Here is a 13,644-nt window from a genome sequence, read left to right as displayed (position 1 = left end):
TGTTGTGTAAATTTGTTTAATGGAGAGCTCAGGTGATGTTCTTCATCCTAACCTTCCCACATCTGGCATGAGCTCTTTCAGGTCATCTAAGGTGGGTTTCCTTTTCAGGAGCTTCTTGTAAAGTGCAACGGGGAAGTTGAGCTCCACAATAGTCAGGTTGTAGATGGCAAGACCACAGATAACTCCGATGAGGTTGAACAAGTCTGTGTCCTCAAAGGTCTGGAAGGAACATTACATGACTGTCAGTTTAGTGATGGTTAATTATACAGTGGGGCAAAATCAATCAATCAATCAATCAATGTTTATTTATATAGCCCCAAATCACAAATGTCTCAAAGGACTGCACAAATCATTACGACTACAACATCCTCGGAAGAACCCACAAAAGGGCAAGGAAAACTCACACCCAGTGGGCAGGGAGAATTCACATTCAGTGGGACGCCAGCGACAATGCTGACTATGAGAAACCTTGGAGAGGACCTCAGATGTGGGCAACCCCCCCCCTCTAGGGGACCGAAAGCAATGGATGTCGAGCGGGTCTAACATGATACTGTGAAAGTTCAATCCATAGTGGCTCCAAGACAGCAGTGAGAGTCCCGTCCACAGGAAACCATCTCAAAAGAATATTTAGTCAGCCACCGATTGTGCAAGTTGATGACAGAGGTCTTTAATTTTCATCATAGGTACACTTCAACTGTGAGAGACAGAATGTGAAAAAAAATCCAGGAATTCACATTGTAGGAATTTTAAATAATTTATCTGTAAATTATGGTGGAAAATAAGTATTTGGTCAATAACAAAAATTCAACTCAATACTTTCTAATATAACCTTTGTTGGCAAAAACAGATCAAACGATTAATATAGGTCTTTACCAGGTTTGCACACACAGTAGCTGGTATTTTGGCCCATTCTTCTATGCAAAACTTCTCGAGAGCAGTGATGTTTTGGGGCTGTCGCTGAGCAACACGGACTTTCAACTCCCTCCACAGATTTTCTATGGGGTTGAGGTCTGTAGACTGGCTAGGCCACTCCAGGACTTTCAAATGCTTCTTACAGAGTGACTCCTTCGTTGCCCGGGCGGTGTGTTTGGGATCATTGTCATGCTGGAAGACCCAGCCACGTTTCATCTTCAAAGCTCTCACTGATGCAAGGAGGTTTTGGCTCAAAATCTCACGATACATGGCCCCATTGATTGATTCCTTAACACGGATCAGTCGTCCTGTCCCCTTAGCAGAAAAACAGCCCCAAAGCATGATGTTTCCACCCACATGCTTCACAGTAGGTGTGGTGTTCTTGGGATGCAACTCAGTATTATTCTTCCTCCAAACATGACAAGTTGAATTTATACCAAAAAGTTCTATTTTGGTTTCATCTGACCACATGACATTCTCCCAATCCTCTGGTGTATCATCCATGTGCTCTCTGGCAAACTTCAGACGGGCATGGACATGCATTAGCTTAAGCAGGGGGAAACATCTGGCACTGCAGGATGTGATTCCCTGTCGGCGTAGTGTGTTACTGATAGTAACCTCTGTTACTTTGGTCCCAGCTCTCTGCAGGTCATTCACCAGGTCCCCCCGTGTGGTTCTGGGATTTTTGGTCACCGTTCTTATGATCATTTTGACCCCACGGGATGAGATCTTGCGTGGAGCCCCAGATCGAGGGAGATATTCAGTGGTCTTGTATGTCTTCCATTTTCTAGTAATTGCTCCCACAGTTGATTTTTTCACACCAAGCTGCTTGCTTATTGTAGATTCACTCTTCCCAGTCTGGTGCAGGTCTACAATTATTTTCCTGGTGTCCTTCGACAGCTCTTTGGTCTTGGCCATAGTGGAGTTTGGAGTCTGACTGTTTGAGGCTGTGGACAGGTGTCTTTTATACAGCTAACGAGTTCAAACAGGTTCCATTAATACAGGTAACGAGTGGAGGACAGAAGAGCTTCTTAAAGAAAAAGTTACAGGTCTGTGATAGCCAGAGATCTTCCTTGTGGGGCGGTTTAGCTCGGTTGGTAGAGTGGCCGTGCCAGCAACTTGAGGGTTGCAGGTTCGATACCCGCTTCCGCTATCCTAGTCACTGCCGTTGTGTCCTTGGGCAAGACACTTTACCCACCTGCTTCCAGTGCCGCCCACACTGGTTTGAATGTAATTTAGATATTGGGTTTCCCTATGTAAAGCGCTTTGAGTCACTCGAGAAAAAGCGCTATATAAATATAATTCACTTCACTTGTTTTAAGTGACCAAATACTTATTTTCCACCATAATTTACAAATAAATTCTTTAAAATTCGTAAAATGTGAATTCCTGGATTTTTTTCACATTCTGTCTCACAGTTGAAGTGTACCTATGATGAAAATTACAGACCTCTGTCATCATTTTAAGTGAGAGAACTTGCACAATGGGTGGCTGACTAAATACTTTTTTGCCCCACTGTAAGTGACTAGTAACTGCATTTAACCAAATCAGTGCTATTTCCTTGCTGTAACTTTCTTAAATCACCAAAAATTCTTCCTGGGAGCGGCCACCGCTGCTGCCCACTGCTCCCCACACCTCCCAGGGGGTGAACAAGGGGATGGGTCAAATTCAGAGGACAACCATTGGTATTTAAACTTAAAACTTAAACTGAATGATACAACTTCCTGTGAAACATGTGACTTATGCAACATTCCACAATTTTCATAGGGGTAATATGTTAGGGTAACAGGACTGAGAGAAAACCCAGAGCAGGGTTTCTCTTATATGTATGTGATTGTGTCGTGCCGCAATTAGCCGCGGCTAATCAATTTAGCCACGGCTATATTGAAGCCGCCACACCTTAAAAATGAGTATTTTTTTTACGTGGAAACAAATTATGTAATATATTGCATGAATGGATATATAGTCTATATTATTCCAGCACAATTAACTAGCGATGTGCAGAAAATGTGGCCATTGAAAAACTTTGATCAACAGTAAGCAAGATGCACGCTGGTGTCTGGAGCCTCGGCAGTAAGATGAGGCTGGCGGCTTGGGCGATGGGGCAGCGGCTCATCAGCGGCGAGAAACACACAGTCCCGCTTTGCACTTCAGCAAGACACACTCAGCACTAGAGTACAATCCTTGTCCTGAAGTTATGGATCTGATTTGCCGACTTCTCTTACATACAGAAGTGGCGATTGCTAAAGACTGCAAGGGAAGTTCAGCTTCCCTAAAAATATAAAAGTGGTCAAATATATTATTTTGTGTTTGCATTTCATTGACTTAACTCATTAGAATGTGTTTAACTTTGGTTTAGAATCAGCTGCTTTGGCAACAGTTGGCGCAACTTTCTTTCATTGATGTAGCCAAACGAGACAATCATTCGATAAATGCTTGACTTTTTCCTGCCCACGGAGAGTAAGCAAATAAATATGAGTGATAAAAGGGGGCTTTGCATGATGATTGGATGACTTTTCTGGGCTGAATCCCGTTTAGATTCACAGCAAAATGAGCAATCAGCAATCTTGAATTATGAAACACTGCCAAAGCATTTTTCAACTTTCATTCTATTTGATACAGAGATTTTTTATAATTTTTCAAGTGAAGTTTTCTTTGTAAAATCTAGTGTTGGTAATAACAGTGTTAGAGTATAACGGCATTATAAATGGCGTAATGTTTTTTGAGTAATGAGTAATCTAATTAATTATTGTTCCCATTGAAGCAACGCTGTTGCCGTTACGAAGAATGTGAAGTTACTACAGTTTGGTTGAATGAAGCGCAAAGTGTCAGGTTTTGATCACACATCAGCAGCTTGCAGAGAGCAGGGGTGGGGGATGATAAAATTTATCTGAGAAATCCGCTGAAAAAAAGACTATACACCAGTGTCATCTTCCCTCATTGCTGTATCTCCACTGTTAGTGTTAGTTAAGCTCGTGACTTCACTCAGTAAACAAGTCTCGACAAAAATGTTGACAAACAAAATCCAATCATATTTAATTTCATCTTGTCGATGGGTGGGACTAGTTCGCAATATATCTATCACAGTTCTTTAAGCAACGATTTAGAACAAATCGGATACTTTTCATGTGTTTCCTTCCTTGTTTAGGAAGTTGAAATTCTCTCCAGCAGCGTCAAAACAAAAATATATGGATTTGTTCCACGCGGTAATATGTGAACAGTAAAGAGGGCACCTATATTTTTTGACACCATCAGCAGGCAAGTCATCGTGACATCTACAGATTGCAAGTGATGTGTATTTGCTGCTTCTACCACTTCATAAATAAATTATGATGAGAGCATGCATCGTAACTTCGTTTCACAACACACATACATATCTGCCTAGCCAGAGGCGTAGCATAAAACAATGTTTTTACATTTCTCTTTGTAAATAAGTGGAGAATACATATACTATAAGTAAGGCATGATGCACTTCATAAATAAATTATGATGAGAGCATGCATCGTAACTTCGTTTCACAACACACATACATATCTGCCTAGCCAGAGGCGTAGCATAAAACAATGTTTTTACATTTCTCTTTGTAAATAAGTGGAGAATACATATACTATAAGTAAGGCATGATGCAGCTGACCAGATGATACACTAGTTTGAGAAGAATGTTCTTTATTATTTATAAAACTACTGTACTTTTCAGTTTTGCAAATATTGACTATTGTGTGTGAAGTCTTACTTAAAGGCCTACTGAAACCCACTACTACCCACCATAGTTTATATATCAATGATGAAATATTAACATTGCAACACATGCCAATACGGCCTTTTTAGTTTACTAAATTGCAATTTTAAATTTCCCGGGAGTTTCTTGTTGAAAACGTTGTGTAATGATGACGTGTACGCAAGACGTCACGGGCTGTAAGGAATATGAGCGCTGCACACACACACAGCTAAAAGTCGTCTGCTTAAACGGCATAATTATACAGTATTTTGGACATCTGTTTTGCTGAATATTTTGCAATTTGTTCAATTAATATTGGAGAAGTCACAGTAGAAAGATGGAGTTGGGAAACTTTAGCCTTTAGCCACACACACACACGGTGATTCCTTGTTTAAAATTCCTGGAGGTGAAACTTTCCTATGGATCAGAGCGCGGTCAAGCCAACATGGATCCCTACCAAATGCCAACCAGCAGGTTTCGGTGAGAAAATTGTGGTTAAAAAGTGAGTTCTTACCGGAGAAAAGCTGAGCTTGTGCCGTCCATAGCTGCTGTCGACTCCCCTGAGACACTGCGCGTCAAGACACCCGTGGAGACACCCTTCCGACTATCAGGTACTATTTAACTCACTAAAACACTAGCAACACAATAGAAAGATGAGGGATTTCCCAGAATTATCCTAGTAAATGTGTCTAAAAACATCGGAATCCGTCCCAATGCAATCGCGTTTTTTTTTTTAAATTTAACTTTTTTTTTTTTTTTCTAGTCCGTCGCTATCAATATCCTCAAACACGAATCTTTCATTCTCGCTCAAATTAATGGGAAAATTGTCGTTTTCTCGGTCCGAATAGCACTTTTTGTTGGAGGCTCCCATTAAAATCAATGGGAATATGTGAGGAGCCCCCACACGTGTGACGTCATCGTCTGCGACTTCCAGTACAGGCAGGGCATTTCTCTTAGCACCGAAAGTTGCAAACTTTATCGTGGATATTTTCTATTAAATCCTTTCAGCAAAAATATGGCAATATCGCAAAATGATCAAGTATGACGCATAGAATGGACCTGCTATCCCGTTTAAATGAGAAAATCTCATTTCAGTAAGCCTTTAAGGTTAAATTCAATTTAAGAATTAGGCCATCTAGTTAAGATAAATGTGATGGTTGATAAAATGTGGATGAAGGATACTTAATTTTATTCATTTTACTTGTATCTTTTATTGCACTACTCAGAGGCCAAAGGCTCTTCTGTGTCTTTTTTACCTACGTTTAATATTCAATGTTGTTACTTAGGGAATATCTTTTTAATCATTTTTATTTCAATGCATATCATATGGCACACTGCAATTTATTGAGTTGAAATAAAGGCCAACTGTTTTAAAATACTGCATACAGTTTTTTTAATTATTCAATCAGTTAATATAAACATATTTGACATTAAAGATGTTATGAAACGTAACGGCGTATTAAATACCGTAATTAAAAATAACGTCTTAGTTATAACTGGTTACTCTTATGAAGAGGTAACTGAGTTACAAACTTAATCACTTTTTGTGAGAAGTAATTTGAAACTCTAACTAATTATTTTTTTTAAGATAAGATGACCAACACTGGTAAAATCTTGCATGTTTGTATCTTTCATCAGTTTTTTTAGATTTTGCTCATGTTGAAGGAGGAGCTGAAAAATAGCTTCCTCTACTTGAAAGGCCGGCAGCTGCCATTGGTATACAGCCTGTGTATATTGTAGTTATAAAAATAGAGCAAAAAAATTATACAAAAATGTTCATACTAATTACTAATAACACAGACTAATGTTTAAATGTATATAAATTATTTTTAGCAATTAAAAATATATGCATCAAAAAATTATGCAAATGATGTAAAGATGTCACATTGACCACACTTCCACTGCCACATTTCAAGCTGAGGGAAACCCTGCAGAAATATGACTTAAGTTAGATTTTTTTTTGTGGTTTATAAAGAAAATAAACTTTAGGTATAGTTGGGATAAGGACAAACACAAATATGTGAAAAAATATAACCTTTTCAAATTGGACTTCAGTTATTAAACAGCACGGTAAAGTCTAATGTTAGTGATAAGCAAAAAATGCTAGATTTCCAATGTTTAAAGTAGTTCAAATTATGCTTTAAGTTGTACTTTATAAAAGGTGCTGTTTTCAACGATTACATGGATGCCTTGAGGTCGCTAACTTTTCAAAGTGTTGTAAACATTATACCCAGACATTTAGCATGTAATGAGATAAACTATAGTCCATGAATGGAAAAAGACAATAAAGAATATTTTAAGTCTTTAAAGCTTATAGTCGAAACAACGAGACTGCACATTTTTGGTTGCTTCTCTGGGATTGCTTTTGAGTATGTGAAAGCCGAATGTATATATGTGTTCCATTAAACCACTAATAGCAACAAAAGCTAGCCGGTGGCGTTCTTTTAATATTTTTTATTTAAAAAAATTGTACTTTGAGCAAGTTGCAACAAGCCCTCTTAAATGCGCAATCAGATCAATGTGCAGAACACTGTACTGACTGAAAAAAAAATAATGTTTAACTTATTGGCATTTATACATTTTATTTCCTAGGGACTTAAATTGACACTGATTTGGTGAAATTACCCACTCATACAATTTTAAATGTACGTAATGATATTATCATTACTGTTATGAGCCGTAAGAGACACATTGTCCACAATGTTGGAAGTTACCTGGTAAACACATTATTTATGCATGCTTGCATGACATCAAAAGTGTCGACTATTACAGTAAAACATCCAAAATGTACCTTGCGTGAGAACCAAATGAGCCTGGACTCCTCATGGTAACGAAACATGCCGTACTTTGGGTCCAACAGCTCTTTCATGATCAAAAGAAAGAATTCCTTTCTCACACCTCCTGCATCGACCGCCTCTTCACCAACAAAGATAACCTGCACAGGATTGTCACAAAATGTTTAATAAAACATTTCAGGTTAATATTTTGTGGAATAATACACTTAAAAACACCTTTAGTGGCTTTTTGTAGTTAACATTCTTGGATTTCCTGAGAGCTTCCATAGTGTCTCCAACGATGTTTTCCCTCCGGGCAATGAGTATGAGGCATGGGTTTACAGATTCCACGGCAGGCAGGAACATGGAACTCAAGTTTTGCATTTGAGCCTGATCCACTGCCATCTATCCATACAGAGAACACTGATCAGCTTTCTTTTTTGCAACAACAGGACTATTCTAATGTTTGGAAATTAAAAAAATGGTCGTACCTGCATTTGTAAGACAGCATCAGTCTGTAGCAGAGTTGTCTTTGCTGTTGCATCAAATACAAAAGGGTACCTGCACAAAGTTACTACACCGTCATGACCCTGAGGAAAGAGAGGAACCAATCAATGAGACAAATTACTCACAGAATACGGACAAAAGTTCTAATGACTTCAGATAAAAAAGGAGTCAGAGGCTTAAATACTCACTCCTTGATGCATTTGCCCCTGAATCCAAGTGATATAGTCATTTCTGATGTCTACCAAGTCATCTAACTCATGAATGTAGAATTTATCGTACTGTATAATGTGTCCAGCTCGCTCGTTTACCTGAGGTGATTAGAAAGATGACATGGTCAACTACTCTTGAGGATTATGAACTATTACACAGACCTTCACAGATTTCTCACCATGTGCAGGATTTCCACCAATCGGAGTGATGTGTCCAGGAAACAGGTGAAAATTCGCTGCTCTACGGATGGAATCCCTACTTTGTGCATCTGAAGCAGATACACCACCACCTCTTTGTACAGTTCTACTAGCCGCTGGAAGACTGGGGCTTCAAATGTGGACCACCAATTTCCTGAGGCAAAAAAAAAAAAACGCTTTCCACCAAGCAGTGTCGTTTGGACCAGTTGATACTTGCCACTTCTTTGATTTTTCGCTAACAAAGCATAGCTATCATTTGTAACAAACACAGGGCAGAATAAAATAAACTAAAACACAGCTTCAGGCTCATGACATGTCATATCATTTACTGTATATAGCTAATGCAGCTATCACCATCCAGCCAAGGGGTGGCGTGCCTCAGATAGTACAGTGGTCGTCCAGAAACATAAGGGTTCCTGGTACGAATCCAGCTTCAACTCACACTGGTATGGGAGACTATGGATGTAAACTGACAACTATGCAATAATCTGACTCATTTACAGTCTGTACAACAGGAAGGAAAGAAGGGAAGGAACTTATTTGTTATTGCACAAGTAAAACGAAATGTCATTGTTCATTATTGTATTATTGTACACTGAACTACATCCATCCATCCATTTTCTACCGCTAGAATGCAAGAGGGTTCACTCTGTGAAGCGTTTATTCAATAGCATAATTAACTAACGCAGTAAATCCTCTTATCAGCCATCCACAATCTTTGTCTCGATGGGAAGAGGCAGGACCTCTAGCTTACTCACAGGATGCACCGACAGACCCTTGCGAGTTGATACTCGTTAGTATGAAGCACCACAAAGTAACACAATTATAAGGAAAAAATGTAATGGCAAATCCAAATGTTCCAGTGTGGAAATATTATGGCTTCCAAAAGACTCAATTTTCAAATTTTCTAGACTTATATTGAAGTAATTTTTTTCTATCAGAGATTGAGATCGCATTTTATTTTTGTTTACTTATTTGTGGGGCAATAAATTGTCCAGTAAACTATCGGCCCAGTCCTATAAGCAATATTAGCGTTATGCTCTAAAATGTACTATGGCCAGCTGAACTGAACAGAACTCCTTGGTAGAAACATGGTTAAAATGTTGGCTGGTCTTTCACTTACCCAGCACCTTTAGAGGCGCTTCCTTCAGGCTGAGGAGTGATTTGGCAAACGGGATAGAAATAGTCACATAATTGTTTGGATCACTGAGGAGAGGACATTCGGGAAGGGTGAGGTAGAGTCTCAGTGCTTCAACGTCTGGAGGGGAGTTACTCAGTCTCGGAATTAGGTTCTTCTCCATACTTGCAGCAATCTGACAATGATGAAGAAAGTCAAGAAGCCTGCTAGGCCCGTGACCACCAATTACCAGCAATGATGTCTTGATAACTGACCTGTTGGGCAATCTCTGGATGTTCTTGTGTTATCAGTCTGTGAAACAGTAGACGGGCCATGTTCATATCTGTACCTGAACATTTACCATTGGTACAATAGTGATCTGGATGACTGAGGACAGGAAAAGCACAGTTAAGATGTGACCTAATACAGGCTGCTTTGAAAAGGTTACTTTCTATGTAAGTATTATTGTAGCAAAATGATTTGCAAATGTGTATCTCAATCTGTGCGTGTGTACTAATTTTCGTGTCTGTATATCAATCTGAGTGTGTGCATTCAGCTACACGTATGTTTGTTTTCGATCTACGTACATGTGTTTTACAAACCCCGCTTCCATATGAGTTGGGAAATTGTGTTAGATGTAAATATAAACGGAAAACAATCATTTGCAAATCATTTTCAACTCAAATTCAGTTGAATATGCTACCAAGACAACATATTTGATGTTAAAAATGATAAACGTTTTTTTGTTTGCAAATAATCATTAACTTTAGAATTTGATGCCAGCAACACGTGACAAAGAAGTTGGGGAAGGTGGCAATAAATACTGATTAAGTTGAGGAATGCTCATCAAACACTCTTTTGAAACATCCCACGGGTGTGCAGGCTAATTGGGAACAGGTGGGTGCCATGATTGGGTATAAAAACAGCTTCCATGAATTGTTAAGTAATTCACAAACATGGATGGGGCAAGGGTCACCAAATTGTAAGCAAATTGTCGAACAGTTTTAGAACAACATTTCTAAACAAGCTACTGCAAGGAATTTAGGGATTTTACCATCTACGGTTCATAAAATCATCAAAAGGTTCAGAGAATCTGGGGAAATCACTGCACGTAAGCGATCATATTACGGACCTTTGATCCCTCAGGCGGTACTGCATCAAAAACTGACATCAGTGTGTAAATGATATCACCACATGGGCTCAGGAACACTTCATAAAACCACTGTCAGTAACTACAGTTGGTCACTACATCTCTAGGTGCAAGTTAAAGCTCTACTATGCAAACCGAAAGCCATTTATCAACAACATCCAGAAACGCCGCCGGCTTCTCTGGACCCGACATCAACTAAGATGGACTGATGCAAAGTGGAAAATTGTTTTGTGGTCTGACGAGTCCACATTTCAAATTATATTTGGAAACTGTGGACGTGGTGTCCTCCGGAAGAAAGAGGAAAATAACCATCCGGATTGTTATAGGTGCAAAGTTCAAAAGCCAGCATCTGAGATGGTATGGAGGTGTATTAGTACCCAAGGCATGGGTAATTTACACATCTGTGAAGGCACCATTAATGCTGAATGGTCCATACAGGTTTTGGAGCAACATATGTTGTCATCCAAGCAACGTTTTCATGGACGCCCCTGCTTATTTTAGCAAAACAATGCCGAGCCACGTGTTACAACAGCGTGGCTTCGTAGTAAAAGAGTTCGGGTACTTTTCTGGCCGGACTGCAGTCCAGACATGTCTCCCATCGGAAATGTGTGGCACATTATGAAGCGTAAAATACGACAACCAGATGAACAACTTAAGCTGTACATCAAGCAAGAATGGTAAAGAATTCCACTTTCAAAGCTTCAACAATTAGTTTCCTCAGTTTCCAAACGTTTATTGAGTGTTGTTAAAAGAAAATGTGATGTAACAGTGGTGAACATGCCCTTTCCCAACTACTCTGGCGCGTGTTGCACCCATGAAATTCTAGGTTAATTATTTGCAAAAAAAAATAAAGTTTATGAGTTTGAGCATAAGATATCTTGTGTTTTTAGTGCATTCAATTGAATATGGGTTGAAAAGGATTTGCAAATCATTGTATTCCGCTTATATTTACATCTAACACAATTTCCCAACTCATATGGAAACGGGGTTTGTAATTTGTCTGCCTGTCCCTACTCAGAAAGAACCCTTGATAGGCTGTCTTACACGTGACTTTTGCGACACTTCTGCCTTGTAAGATTTGAGCACGCACATCCAGATTTGTGAGCGTATAATACAATTTGTGCGCGCATCGAGGGTTCTTTCAGATTAAGGACAGAGACAACTTAAAACACGTACGCAGATCTAAAACACACGTACACAGATGTGAATACTGATATACAGACACACAAATTAGTACACATGCGTGCAAATTGGATTACACGTGCACAGATTGAGGTACACGTTTGCAAATAATTTTGCTGCAATAATACTTCCATAACTTTCACAGATGCATTAATTTGTGCTTCTGTTTTATACCAAATATACAGGCTGAACTATCAAGATCTATATTAGTGATCGATTAATTCAAAAAGTGTTACAGCCAGGTGGTTATAGGTCTTAATCCCACAACTGACCTTTCGATGAACCTCTACCCATTCATCCATCCATCCATCCATCCATTTTCTACCGCTTGTCCCGTTCGGGGTCACAGGGGTACTGGAGCATATCCCATCTGCACTCGGGCAAAAGTACACCCTGGACAAGTCGCCACCTCATCGCAGGGCCAGCACAGATAGACAGACAACCATTCACACTCACATTCACACAACAGAGCCAATTTAGTGTTGTCAATCAACCTCTACCTATTCAATGATTTTGAATTAAAGTTGCAAACAGAAAAGAGAATTGCAATTCAAATTCGAATTGAAGGAAGTAAATTTGCAATTCTATGACATTTCATAAATTCTGAATTATAATTCTTGTGCATTTACAAGTTGCACTTTACAGTATAATATAAACACAATGACTGTTTTACATTTTAGAAATATTATTATGAACTTCATGTACACATTAAGCAGTCAAACCCCACTTCTCACCTGAAGTGAAAGCTGAACTGCACTTCTTTTTTATTTTATTTTGCTTATCGTTCACAATCATTATGAACTAAATGACGGATGGATTTTTTTAATGCATTCTAAATATTAAATAAACGTGAATTAAAGTCCGCTTACAGCACAGCCAATTGGTGGTCCTCTATTCTGCCCATAAAATCGAATAATAACCATTCAAAGAGCGCCAACAAACCCCCATTTACATTTTGTGACTTGAACATTAACCAAGTATTAGTGATATAGTTATTATAAGCGCCATCACAGAATTTTTTATTTTTTATTTGTAGCAGCGATGGGATCACTACTGTGTGCTATCTTTATATCATCGAGTGGTTTGCTGCGTTCAGGCTTTCCTGCTCTTTAGAAGTTTATTGTAGATCTTGAATCATATCTCTCACCTGGAAAGTAAATGGACAACGATGTAATCCGACAAGTTGGTACACTTTGAAAGTCATTTCGGACCCAAAACCAGCCACCCTAGCTCCTACTCCGTTTCTTCACGAGGATTATGAGACATTCTTCACCTAAATGGGAATATATGGACCTCCCAACAGTCGGCATTCTAATGACAACAAACCTTAAACAGAAAGTGAGGTTTTATTATACTTGTTGGCTTTCGTTAAGTCTGCAGTGAGTAATAATCAGTGATTATACAAGAAAAATACAAGAAAAAAAAAAGTAATGTTTTTTAAATTAATGTGCCGCATCTGCTTAAAATGATCAAAATACATAAATATGATTTTTTTTTAATAAAGTGCCTGTTACTACAATACATATGTACTTACATCAAATATACAGTATAAAACCCAAATGGACCTGTTTGGATGTTTTTTAAGGTTTTATAGGCAGAATTGAGCGACTTACATAGGCTCCCTTGTAAGCAAACTTTTGATCACATTTGTTTAATATTTAGAATGCATTAAAAAAAAAACATCAGTCGTCATGTTTCTCTTAATGATTGTGAACGATAGGCAAAATTAAAAAAAAAAAAAAAAAGTTCAGTTCTCCTCTAACTGAGTAAGGCTTAAACTCACCTGTGACCCTTAACTGGCTAAGCAGTAGAAAATAAATGTTGACGACAGTAATACAAACCCCGTTTCCATATGAGTTGGGAAATTGTCCATCCAT

General features: G+C 38.7%; 1 protein-coding gene across 1 annotated transcript in view; it reads right to left on the bottom strand.

Annotated features, from left to right (window-relative positions):
* herc4 (HECT and RLD domain containing E3 ubiquitin protein ligase 4) overlaps positions 1-13,644 on the bottom strand; it is a 29,559-nt gene that overhangs the window by 4,451 nt on the left and 11,464 nt on the right. Inside the window, exons 12-19 of the mRNA XM_061910755.1 lie at positions 9,711-9,822; positions 9,442-9,631; positions 8,300-8,472; positions 8,100-8,219; positions 7,896-7,994; positions 7,642-7,809; positions 7,422-7,565; positions 53-219 (exon numbers count right to left, since the gene is read on the bottom strand). Of these exons, the coding sequence (XP_061766739.1) occupies positions 53-219; positions 7,422-7,565; positions 7,642-7,809; positions 7,896-7,994; positions 8,100-8,219; positions 8,300-8,472; positions 9,442-9,631; positions 9,711-9,822 (1,173 nt within the window). The remainder of the gene's footprint in view (positions 1-52; positions 220-7,421; positions 7,566-7,641; positions 7,810-7,895; positions 7,995-8,099; positions 8,220-8,299; positions 8,473-9,441; positions 9,632-9,710; positions 9,823-13,644) is intronic.

The sequence above is a fragment of the Nerophis ophidion genome, linkage group LG09 (assembly GCF_033978795.1).
Source record: "Nerophis ophidion isolate RoL-2023_Sa linkage group LG09, RoL_Noph_v1.0, whole genome shotgun sequence".
NCBI classification, from domain to species: Eukaryota; Metazoa; Chordata; class Actinopteri; order Syngnathiformes; family Syngnathidae; genus Nerophis; species Nerophis ophidion.
This window is presented reverse-complemented; position numbering and strand designations above follow the sequence as displayed.